The following is a 13,242-nucleotide window of genomic DNA, read 5'->3' on the forward strand; positions in this document are numbered from 1 at the left end:
CTTCTCTCCCTTTCCTCTCTCTGACCTGAAGTCACAAATTATCTTCTAGCTTAGTTTTGCTTCTCACATTAACGTCCAGACAGCACTGTCCAAGGGAAATATAATGGGACTTACAGGTTTCCAGCGGTCATATTTTTTAAAAAGTAAAACAAACAAAAACCCAAACAAGGACTTCCCTGGTGGTCCAGTGGTTGAGAAGCAGCCTTCCAATGCAGGGGACACAGATTCGATCCCTGGTCTGGGAAGATTCCACATGCCTCACAGCAATTAAGCCCATGCTCTGCAACGGGGAGAGACCACCACAAACAGAAGCCTGCACACCGCAACCAAGACCCAGCACAGCTGAAAATAAAAATAAGTAAAAATTAAAAAAAAAAAAAAAATCCCAGGTGAAGTCAATTTTAGTAACATTTTATTTAACCCAATATATACAAAATATTATCTTGACATAAAACCAATAGAAAAATTAGATAATTTTACATTTTTTTTCATAGTAAGACTTCAAAATCCGGTGTATATTTTATGGTTGTATAATAGAATATCTCAATTCAGGTACTAGATTTTCATCGGAAATACTTGGCCTGTATCTAGAGTTCATAAAATCTACATTTGAAAAGGCAGGTTCACATACCCACGGGCTCCAACACACAGCATCAGTTTTCCCGTGATGGTCTGAGACCCTGCTGGCCTGCAAGCCCGTGGCCCTGGGCTCTGCCCTGGAGCTTTCCTCCTGAGCACCTAGCACGCTCTGTAACGACGTCTGCCTTCGTCACTGCTGCTGTTCTCAATGATCAGTGCGCATGGGTGAGTACCCACAGCACACTTATTTACATCAACATTTAAAAAACCCAGAATCTCCCCCTCTCCTTAGATGATGCCCTGGTCTACAAAGACGTAAGCTGTTGGAAAAGAGTGGGTCTTCCCCATTCTTCTCAGTGGTTGAGGGCGGAGACTTTTGATCCCATCGCCCCTGTGCACGGGAACAGCTGGGAAACAGGACAGCGCCCCCGTCCCGACCCGCTGGCACACCAAACTCCAGCCACACCCACACTTGCACCCGGCCCCCTCTCCACTCAGTCCTGACTTCCCCAGGGCTGCTTGAAAATAGTGCCAAAGGTGGCAGGGCTCACTTGGGTCCCTGGGTCATGTTTTCTGTTTGCCATGGGTTACTTTCAACCTGATCGGGACCTTTCTAGCACCCCATAAAGACTCACCAGGACCAAGAGAGAACGGGACCAGTTCCAGCTGAGTCAGGCCTCACTGGCCACCCCAAGCTCCAACCCCAGCCCGTCTGCCCCTCTCCAGCTCCTGAGACCCTGTCCGTCCTGCAAGGCCGGGGTGTTCCAGCTCAAGCCTGGGCTCTCTGCCTCTCAGCTGCATTCTTTCACTACCTTGCCTGCTTTGCACTTTCCTTTGCATCCCAGACTCCGAGCTCACCTGCCCATTTGCTATGGCACCCAGTGGGAGGCTGGCAGAGCCCGAGCGCCATCCCTGCTGGATACTGATGAGATCCAGAGGTCACTGAACTTGCAAGGTATATTTGTAGGGAATAAAATGTTCTCCCTGAAGGCAGGAAGACAGGGATACAAACGTGGTCCTCTAGGTGACAGGACAACAGCTTTGTCCCACAGACAATCCACCTCAGCACTGATCTGGAGGCTCTTGGGGCTGCTGCTGCCTGTCAGCCTATCTACAGATTATTGGATGGCTGGCACAAATCCCCTTGAAAATACAGCAAAGTTATGCGCTTGGTCATCTCCTAGGAGATGATATATAGTTTTATATCCTGGTGAGTCCTTCTATCACCTATAAGATGAAAATAAATTAGAACTCTTTTACACTGTTGAACAAGTTTAATAAAATGTAAAAGAACTTCACTACAACTGACTCATATTCATTCTTTCTTTGTGGTTGAGTAATGTTCCATTGTCTATATGTACCACATCTTTATCCATTCATCTGTCGACGGACAGCTAGGTTGCTTCCATGTCCTGGCTAAACAGTGCTGCTATGAATGCTGGGGTACATGAGAGGATAGAGCCTGTTATACAGAGTGAAGTCAGAAAAAGAAAAACAAAGATTGTATGTTACTTCATATATATGGAATCTAGAAAAATCGCATTGATGAGCTTATTTGCAGGGAAGGAATGGAGATGCGGACACAGAGAACGGGCTTGTGGACACAGGCGGGGAAGAAGAGGGTGGAATGAATTGAGAGAGTAGCTCTGATATACTCTACCACGTGTAAGACAGATAGCTAGTGGGAAGCTGCTGTGTAGCAGGGGCTCAGCCTCGTGCTCTGCGACGATCTAGAGGGGTGGGATGGGAGGGGGCAGCAGGCTCGAGAGAGGGGGGATATATACACACACACATGTATGTATATATATATAATTATGGCTGTTTCTTGTTGTACAGCAGAAACCAACACAACACTGTAAAGCAATTATCCTCCAATTAAAAAACATTTTTTAAGTGTAAAATAACAATGGTTTTCTATTTCAACTTCCCACTGAGCAACCAAAGAGCACAGCTGCAATTTATACAGGACCAGGGGCCAACTGCGGGGGCGGGGGTGTCTGTCTCCCCACCTGAAACCACACAGGCCTTGGCTGTGAGGGGTTCAGTAAAAGGATGTGACAGGATTCTACCCTCATACACTGTTTAGGATCTTCTGCAGCCTTTGGCCAGCATGCCGGGGACCAGCCGCCCCAGACGGTTGGCACCACCGCCAGGACGTCCTGGGAATGGTCCGAGAGGCCGGGGTGATCTACCTGAGGAGGCGGCACAGGGCAGGGTAGGAGCATGGCCCCGCACCCTTCTCGGGGGTGACAGTGGGCAGGGACCCCCCTGCCCCCATCGTGCCCCAAGTCAAGGCTGTCAAACGAGAAGGGAGGCGACATGGCCCCAGGAAAATGACCTTCCCAGGAGGACAGAGAAGGACTGGCGGGGAGAGGGCAGCACAGAGTTTGTACAACTTCATGGGGCATGCAGACCAGCCCCTGTTTTTTGCCAAATAATAAAATACCACCGAGCGTGAACGCACAGGTGTCATCGCTCCTGCTTCCATCCAAGGCTCAGCCAGTTAAACTGACTCATCGAGGGCTGGCTGAGTGCTGGGCCTGCCTGCCCTTCCCCTGGAGACCAGCCAGCTTTGCCAGGTCACCTGTGAGCCTGAGCAGTGGAGTCCAGCTCAGTGGCAATACGGTCAGAGGGTGTGTACTGGCTAAACAGAGCTCAGCAGCACATTTTTAAAATAGAGAAAAATGTAAAAACCTGGGTTAAATTTCTGAGACCATTTATTTCTCCTCGACCCTGAGGAGAAGAGACCTGCGGGGGTGGGTGGGACCTGCCCTCCCTCCACCCCTCCCTGTCCTGGGTAAGGTGGAGCTCTCCCCCAGGGGCCCTGGCCCTAGGGCTCCTGCAGGCCCTGGAGGGTGCTAGGCGGTGGCTTCATGTCACAGCATCCAGCATGGCTTGCTGAGAGATAACATCCAGGCAGCGGTCCTCAGAAACTCTGGTGTTCTCCCAGGGGCCTGTCCTCTCCAGAGTGGCCTGGAGAAGTTCTCGGATCCTCCGGTTTTCCTTGGACGTGGACTCCCACACAACCTCCAGCTCGCCTTCCACTTCTCTGAGAGAAATAAGTAATACAAAGAAAATGTTTAAAATAACACAATTTAATAAGTACTTACAGAGCCCATAAGAATCATAAAGTCACAAGAACCCAAATGGAAGAATGATTAATGTCAGAGAACAGAGCCCACGGTGTGTGGGTTCTGAAGCAGAGACTCCCAGTGTTGGAAAGAAACCGGAAGTGCTCTGCAAACCAAACAAAATACAAAGGCACAGGCTGAAAAAGGCGTCTTAGCTCTCTTCTGTTTTGCCTTCTCCTTTATTTTGGCAGCAGTGCACACACCCTCTGTTCTCTGTGGCATTAATGTACAGCAATACCACGGAACAGCTACCGTGGCTGACACACAGCACAGCGTCCCGGCTGTGGGCGCCCACACAGCACGGGCCTTGCAGGCCTCTTCTATGTCCCCTCTGCCTGTCCCCACTGTGACCCGGCCAACACTCAGGTGCCTGCCAAACCTCCATCCACAGAGCCACTGATGGGCCCAGAGAGTGGGGCAGGGGGCAAGGAGGGGACTATGGGGAGTGGGGGTCACAGCCCAGGACACAGTGAAGACCGGCCCAGATTACGTGCCAGGAGGACGAGTGTCCAGAGGGATCCAAGGCCGCTGAAGAAGGAAAATCCTGAGCCAGGGCTCTGTGACGGGCCCCGCGTGGGGAGCCGAGGAATCAGGGCAGACAGGGCACACATGTCCTCAGGTGGCCCACCAAGGGGGCAGACCAGATAGCAGCCACTACCTCACGGGAGCCCCACGGGGAGGGAAAAGCAAGCCTCGGCCTTGGACGAGGAGCAGGCCTTGGGCAGGACAGCACGGCTGGGGAGGCGGCTCCTTCACGGACACTGCCAGTTGGTTATGCAAAATGCTAGAAACTGGGTTACCGGGTGGACTTAGAACTGTTGTCTAGAGAGGAGGACACCAACTTCCGGTGCCGGGGGCATAGGTTCGACTCCTGGTTGGGGAACTAAGATCTCACATGCACAGCCAAACAACAAACAAAAAAATAAATTAAAAATAAAAAGAGGAGGCGACCAAGATTCAGGGAGGCCAGTGACATGCCCACTCATTCAATATCATTTTCCTTGTGAACTGTTGCTTCCTTCCAAAGCCCATGATGCCGAGTGCTGGGTACTATTTAATTAAACTATGTATAAAAATCCCCAGGCTTCTGGTTTTGGACAAAACACCCAAATGTTTGCAACACCATGATAATTTACAGCTAAACTCAAAACAAAGTGAGAAGGAAATTTCTAAGGGCAGAAGAAAAATATGAAGACTAAACCGAAGCAGAGGCGGGCAAACAAAATGCTGGCATTGCTCTGAGGACAAAAGCCCACGCTGTGTAGAAACCCAGGCTTCCAGAGAGAGGAGACTAGTCTTGGGCCCATGCAAACTGGGTGCAACAGAAAATCCCAGGGCTGACTCACGTCCACGGTCCTCTCCTCTTCTTCCTAGTGACATGCAACTGTGTATCCCAGAATCACGCAGGTAAGTGGAGACGGGTGAAGAACCCTCAAAGGAAGGATGCTTGGGTGGGAAAATCTGCCAATCTTCAAAAGAAAGCTGCTCTGATAGGCTCCTTGGGGGCTGTAGTCACTGATTTGTTCTCAAATGAACATGGGGTTTGAATCTACATTGTTCCCCACTGTAAAGCATCCCCAGGCCCTGACTGGAGTGAACCAAAAGTAAAAAGGCATTTTTGAGGCAATCATGGAAAAAACTCAATGGAAGAGTTAAAAGTACATTAGACACAACCAGAGGCAGAATTAATGAAGTGGAATATTGAGCAAACAGAAAAATATATGTTAAGAAGTTAAACATTAATTATAAATGTAATAATGGCATTGAGAATTTTTTTTTTTTTTTTGCTGAGCTGCATGGCTTGGATCTTAGTTCTGCAACTAGGGACTGAAGCCACAGTGAATGCACGAAGTCCTAACCATTAGACCGCCAGGGAATTCCCTGTGAATATTTTAAAAATCTTTTTGTATTAAAAAAAAAAAGCACTGCAGTAGATTTTTTTTTTAAGTTAATAATAAAATTAAAGTGACTACAGGTTTGAAAGTACTCTCTGGCACCAAGAGAAGCAAATGCAAACCTTTTCTGGAGAAAAACATCCTCAATCCAGATCCCCAGGACTCCACAGGGTAAATTCAACCATTCATGGGTTCATAGTAAAAAAAATTACAGTACATAGAATGAAATATGGAGAAGGCAATGGCACCCCACTCCAGTACTCTTGCCTGGAAAATCCCATGGACAGAGGAGCCTGGTAGGCTGTAGTCCATGAGGTCGCTAAGAATCGGACACAACTGAGTGACCTCACTTTCACTTTTCAGTTTCATGCAAGAGAAGGAGGTGGCAACCCACTCCAGTGTTCTTGCCTGGAGAATCCCAGGGACAGAGGAGCCTGGTAGGAGGCCGTCTATGGGGTCGCACAGAGTCGGACACAACTGAAGCGACTTAGCAGCAGCAGCAGCAGAACTAAATAAGCCGCATAGGGCAAGAGTCAATAGGACCCCCAAATTCCAGATAAAGAAGCTGGCACAGAATATAAAATAACTATGAATAAAATGTTAAAGGAAATAAAAGATGTACTAAAGATAAGCAAAGATCAAGAATTTATTTTAAAAATCACGAGGGAGATTTTCAAAGGAACCAAATAGGACTTCTGAAATTGAAATATACAGTTGTTGAAATAAAAAATCTCAATGTCTGGGTTAAACACACACTGAACAAAACTGAAGAAAAAACTAGTAAATAGAAATATTGAGGAGAATTACAGAGAGTGTAGACCCCCCCCAAAAAAACCCAGGATATAGAAAGTGTAAGAGATAAGACACATGGAAGATTCAGTAAGGAGGTATAACATACATTTAATCTGAGTTCCAGAAGGAAAGACTTATTTCAAGAGATAATGACTGAAAAACTTCAAGAAGTGATGAAAGGCACAAAATCACAGATAAAGAGAATAACTTAAACCAAGTAGTTGAGTAAAACAAACTCATAGTTGAACAGAACGGAGGGGACTTCACTGGTGATGCACTGGCTAAGACTCTGTGTTCCTAATGCAGGGGACCCAAGTTTGATCCCCGGTCAGGGAGCTAGACCCTGCAGGCCACAACGAAGATCGAAGATCCTTCATGATACAACTAGGACTCGGTACAGCCATGTAAATAAATAAACATTCTAAAAACAACACAGTGGAGCTGCAGACTCTAAGAGTCAAGAGGAAATCTTAAAAGAGGCAAGAGATATGATGGATTATCTAGTTTTAAAAATGACAAAAAAGACTTCTCAGCAGTAACAATGAAACAGAGGAGACAGTGAAATGTGGTGAGAGAAAAAGACTGTTGAGGTAGAACCCAGCTTCCAGCAAACATCAGCTCATAAGGATGCAGCCAAAATGCAGACACTGTCAGATAAACAAAAACTAAGAAAGCTTACTGTCACTAAAGAAACTTCTAAAGTATGTACTTCAGGACGGAGAAAAATACTCTGAGAAACAGGGTCTCAGATGCAAAAGAAAATAATAAGCAAAGAAACTGATACACTGTGGGTGAATCAAAATAAACAACTCTATTAAAACTAGTAATATGCAATTTCTGGGGGTAAAATGATGATGTAAAATAGATCTTTTCTTTTCACCTTCATATATCTGTACTTACATGTAATGACAATAGACAAAAACAGCATACATGCTGAGTGGGGAAATAATTAGATTAGAGCGTTAGATCTTGTATTTGGTGGTAGAAATGCAGAGGCGCTGATCTAATTTTAGATTTTTTTAATGTTAAGTAACTATAGTGAAATTTCAAAGGAAACCACTAAAAGAATAAAAATAGAATGTCTAATTTTTGAACCATTAAAGGGCAAAAAAATAGAATAAGGGAAAAAGTATAAAACAAAGTTCCATTTTATTAATGCAGTTCTAAACCACTTGTCTGGCAAGAAGCTTGGTATCATTCCAACTTTTACAAAATGACTGTTCATGGTGGTAAGAACTTCTGTGACTATAGAAGACCTGTTAGATAACAGTTAACTCTGCCTGGCATTAAAAAGCATCTGGCTGACAGAAAATAAACAGCTGTCTGCATTCTGCTTGGTATCTATCTAATACACAGATTCTATCATAACTTGAAGAAAATCACATCTGAATGTCATGCTTTCTCTCCATGCATCATGCAACATAAACATGTTGTTCCAGTCTGTCAAAGACAGCACAGCCATTCTGAACAGGCCAACTTAAACGTGGACCCAGACTACTTGAGGGGACCGCCATGCTCACCTTCACAACACGTGTGCTATTTCCCAGGGCTGGTTTTCAACACACTGGCAATACCTGCTCCGTCACATGGGGAGCCACAGCGAACATGATATACCCATAATCTCCTGACTGTGATCTTACAAAAAGGGAAGAATCTGAAACTTTAAGGTTCTCAGAAATGAAAATGTAATAGCAGAAATAAAATATTTAATCAAAAAAAATTTAAAGTCTCCCAAGAAGATGGAATAAAATAAAAATATTAAAGAGATGGAAAAGAGGGGGAGAGGGGGAGGACAATGAGAGGGCTGGATTGACTTAGGAAGTCCAGTATTCAAACAGCAAGAATTTTTAAGGGAGGGATAAAAGAAAATGAAGACCTGGGATCTAATGTACAGCATGGAGACGACAGTTAACAGTTCTGTATGTCTGAAAGTTGCTAACAGAGTAGATCTTAAGTGTTCTCACCACCACCACCACAAAAAATGGTAATTATGTGAAGCGAAAGCTATGTTAACCTTATTATGATAATCATTTTACAATATATATGTAAATCAAACCATCACACTGTATACCTTAAATTTATACAAGGTTATATGTCAATTACTAGGGGAGATCTTTTAAAAGAAAAAAAAGAGAGAGAGAATGGAGGAGCAAATACAAAACAAGGTCAGGATTTCCCTAGTGGTCCAGTGGTTAAGATTCCACCTGTCAGTGAAGGAGACGCACAGGTTTGATCCCTGGTTTGGAAAGACTCCACCTGCTGCAAGGCAGCTAGGCCCGTGTGCCACACTACTGCGCCCTAAAGCCTGCGTTCCATAACAAGGGCGAGAAGCCCATGCACCGCAACCAAGACCCGGTGCAGCCACAGATAAAAGAGTATTTTAAAATATCAAGACCAACATTAAAATCAGACAAAACTAAAATGTAAAAACAAAAATAAGCAATCAAATGAACAAAAAACAGGTCCAGAGCATGTTACTGGAAAAATCTTACCAAACATTCAAAAACCACAAACCACCCGGGGGCTGGGGCGGCCAGACCTTTTCTGCTGCAGCGCCTTGTCCAGGATGTCCTGCTTGTCCAGGAGCATCCGATGGAGGTGCCTCATCTCCTGCTGGTACTGAGCTGACTTGCTAGCAAAGTCCTCCTGCTGCTCTGTCAGATGATGATTCATGTCGTCCAGCTTCAGTGCCATCTGCTTCTTGTACCCCTGGGGACGAGGATGGACTCAGTGAGGGGATGCTGCCTGGGGCCCAGGGGCTGGCTTTGTGGATTGCTCCTTCCGCACTCCTAGGCCTATCAGAGCCCCTGAACTGAGTAACCCCTGGACAGGTCTCATCTGGGAGGGCAAGTTGGATCACAAAAGTCATCACAAAGTAATAAAGGAATTTCAAGTATATTAAAAAGAATTTCTGACTTGTACCATGCCTAGTTTTTTACATGCTACAAATAAAAATTAAAACAGAAAGACCTGGCAAGGACTGTCACACTCTCTTGGTAAACAGATGACTGAGATAAAAGCCTGATTCACTTATTTTCCTTCTTACATATTTATTGTTTAGTATTTAAGGTTAATAGATTTTCCACTGAGCATTTCCAAAACTGCTGTCACACAGATTTTAACTTTGTAGTTCAACTACAAAGATTTAATTTTGTAGTTAGTCACAAAAGATTCAGTTCTCCTTAGAAATTATGACATCCAAGAACCTACTACAGTATGACTCAGGAAACTCAAACAGGGGCTCTGTGACAATCTAGAAGGGTGGGGTGGGGAGGGAGCTGGGAGGGAGGTTCAAGAAGGAGGGGACATATGTATACCTGTGGCTGATTCATGTTGAAATCTGGCAGAAAACAACAAAATTCTGTAAAGCAATTATCCTTCAATTAAAAAATAACTTCAAAAAAAAAAGAACCTACTTTATACAGCACAGGGAACTCTATTTAATACTTAGTAATGACCGATATAGGAAAAGAACCTAAAAAAGAGGGGATATATGTGTATATATATATATATATATATATATATATATATATATAACTGACTCACTTTGGTATATACCTGAAACTAACACAACACTGTGCGGTAGTTTGAGCATTCTTTGGCATTGCCTTTCTTTGGGATTGGAATGAAAACTGACCTTTTCCAGTCCTGTGGCCACTGCTGTGTTTTCCAAATTTGCTGGCATATTGAGTGCAGCACTTTCACAGCATCATCTTTCAGGATTTGAAATCGCTCCACTGGAATTCCATCACCTCCACTAGCTTTGTTCGCAGGGATGCTTTCTAAGGCCCACTTGACTTCACATTCCAGGATGTGTGGCTCTAGGTCAGTGATCACACCATCGTGATTATCTGGGTCGTGAAGATCTTTTTTGTACAGTTCTTCTGTGTATTCTTGCCATCTCTTCTTAATATCTTCTGCTTCTGTTAGGTCCATACCATTTCTGTCCTTTATCAAGCCCATCTTTGCATGAAATGTTCCCTTGGTATCTCTAATTTTCTTGAAGAGATCTCTAGTCTTTCCCATTCTGTTGTTTGCCTCTATTTCTTTGCATTGATCGCTGAAGAAGGCTTTCTTATCTCTTCTTGCTGTTCTTTGGAACTCTGCATTCAGATGCTTATATCTTTCCTTTTCTCCTTTGCTTTTCGCTTCTCTTCTTTTCACAGCTATTTGTAACGCCTCCCCAGACAGCCATTTTGCTTTTTTGCATTTCTTTTCCATGGGGATGGTCTTGATCCCTGTCTCCTGTTCAATGTCACGAACCTCATTCCATAGTTCATCAGGCACTCTATCAGAACTAGGCCCTTAAATCTATTTCTCACTTGTACTGTATAATCATAAGGGATTTGATTTAGGTCATACCTGAATGGTCTAGTGGTTTTCCCTACTTTCTTCAATTTAAGTCTGAATTTGGCAATAAAAACCTCATGATCTGAGCCACAGTCAGCTCCTGGTCTTGTTTTTGCAAAGAAAGGCAATGCCAAAGAATGCTGAAACTACTGCACAACTGCACTCATTTCACATGCTAGTAAAGTAATGCTCAAAATTCTCCAAGTCAGGCTTCAGCAATATGTGAACCGTGAACTTCACATGTTCACGCTGGTTTTAGAAAAGGCAGAGGGACCAGAGATCAAATTGCGAACATCCGCTGGATCATGGAAAAAGCAAGAGAGTTCCAGAAAAACATCTATTTCTGCTTTATTGACTATGCCAAAGCCTTTGACTGTGTGGACCACAATAAACTGTGGAAAATTCTGAAAGAGATGGGCATACCAGACCACCTGATCTGCCTCTTGAGAAATTTGTATGCAGGTCAGGAAGCAACAGGTAGAACTGGACATGGAACAACAGACTGCTTCCAAATAGGAAAAGGAGTACGTCAAGGCTGTATATTGTCACCCTGCTTATTTAACTTATATGCAGAGTACATCATGAGAAACGCTGGACTGGAAGAAGCACAAGCTGGAATCAAGATTGCCGAGAGAAATATCAATAACCTCAGATATGCAGATGACACCACCCTTATGGCAAAAAGTGAAGAGGAACTAAAAAGCCTTTGATGAAAGTGAAAGTGGAGAGTGAAAAAGTTGGCTTAAAGCTCAACATTCAGAAAACGAAGATCATGGCATCCGGTCCCATTCCTTCATGAGAAATAGATGGGGAAACAGTGGAAACAGTGTCAGACTTTATCTTTGGGGGCTCCAAAATCACTGCAGAAGGTGACTGCAGCCATGAAATTAAAAGACGCTTATTCCTTGGAAGGAAAGTTATGACCAACCTAGATAGCATATTCAAAAGCAGAGACATTACTTTGCCAACAAAGGTTTGTCTAGTCAAGGCTATGGTTTTTCCTGTGGTCATGTATGGATGTGAGAGTTGGACTGTGAAGAAGGCTGAGTGCCGAAGAATTGATGCTTTTGAACTGTGGTGTTGGAGAAGACTCTTGAGCATCCCTTGGACTGCAAGGAGATCCAACCAGTCCATTCTGAAAGACATCAGCCCTGGGATTTCTTTGGAAGGAATGATGCTAAAGCTGAAACTCCAGTACTTTGGCCACCTCATGCGAAGAGTTGACTCATTGGAAAAGACTCTGATGCTGGGAGGGATTGGGGGCAGGAGGAGAAGGGGACGACAGAGGATGAGATGGCTGGATGGCATCACTGACTCGATGGACGTGAGTCTCGGTGAACTCTGGGAGTTGGTGATGGACAGGGAGGCCTGGCGTGCTGCAATTCATGGAGTTGCAAAGAGTCGGACACGACTGAGCGACTGAACTGAACTGAACACAACACTGTAAATCAACTACACTCCAATAACAAAATAAAAAAAAAAAAGAAATCATGACATTCAATTTATACATCTTCTTTGACCCAAGGGTCATTCGTTTACTGCAGTTTTTACATGTCCAGGTGAAGGAATACTTTTCACTCTCATTTTATTTATTAATTTCTGGTATTCATTTTTTTGGTCAACAGATAGCTTTCTTATTTCTACTTTGGAAGCTTACTGAAACTTTATTTTTTGGTAGCCAATCTATAATCAATTTTTGTGACTGTTCTGTATATAGCTATGTCTACGTAGACATAGATATATACGGGCTTCCCAGGTGGTTAAAGAACCCGCCTACCAATGCAGGAAACATAAAAGACGTGGGTTTGATCCCTGGGTCAGGAAGATCCCTTGGAGGAGGGCATGCCAACCCACTCCAGTATTCTTGCCTGTAGAATCCCATGGACAGAAGAGCCTGGCAGACTACAGTTCATAGGGTCGCAGAGTCAGACACAACTGAAGTGACTTAGCACGCATGCACATAGGTATATACACATAAATATACCTTACAGATTATGCTGTAAAATTCTGTACGTTTACTCTTGTATAACATTGTGATCTGTCCTGGACTAAGAGAAGTGGATTAAAGCTCCACTAAGCTTCCATTTCCCCTTATTATCTCCTGTAGTTTATAAGTTTTGGTGTTATTTAGTACAGAAACATTCATAACTACTATATATATTAAAAAAATTTTTTTTGATGGGCACCATTTTTAAAGTCTTTTATTGAATTTGTTACAATATAGCTTCTGTTTGGTTTTTTAGCCCTAAAGCACATAAGATCTTAGCTTTCCAACCAGGAATTGAACCCGAACCCCCTTCATTGAAAGGGGAAGTCTTTTCTACTGGACAGCAGGGAAGTCCCAATAACTACTATTATTAATTGTAGTCTTTAGCATTATTAAGACCTCCCCCCGCCCTTTTTTTTTCCTTTGTTTGGTTTCATTTAGTGCTTTGGCCCAAATTTTCTCTTAGCAGATGTAAAGATCACAGCTTGGCTTTCTTCTTGTTTGCATA

The 13,242-nt window shown here is 43.9% G+C and overlaps 1 protein-coding gene across 8 annotated transcripts in view; it reads right to left on the minus strand.

Moving 5' to 3' along the window:
• Positions 1-395: 395 nt before the first annotated feature.
• Positions 396-13,242, minus strand: part of CEP89 (centrosomal protein 89) — an 85,020-nt gene continuing 72,173 nt past the window's right edge. For 7 of the 8 annotated variants that reach the window (XM_070770907.1, XM_070770906.1, XM_070770905.1 and 4 more), the window contains 2 exons: positions 8,937-9,106; positions 396-3,628 (listed from right to left, as the gene is read on the minus strand). In XM_070770907.1, coding sequence (XP_070627008.1) covers positions 3,451-3,628; positions 8,937-9,106 — 348 coding nt within the window. In that variant the 3' untranslated portion in view covers positions 396-3,450. The remainder of the gene's footprint in view (positions 3,629-8,936; positions 9,107-13,242) is intronic. The other variant, XM_070770908.1, reaches the window with a different exon arrangement.

The sequence above is a fragment of the Bos indicus genome, chromosome 18 (assembly GCF_029378745.1).
Source record: "Bos indicus isolate NIAB-ARS_2022 breed Sahiwal x Tharparkar chromosome 18, NIAB-ARS_B.indTharparkar_mat_pri_1.0, whole genome shotgun sequence".
Taxonomy (NCBI): Eukaryota; Metazoa; Chordata; class Mammalia; order Artiodactyla; family Bovidae; genus Bos; species Bos indicus.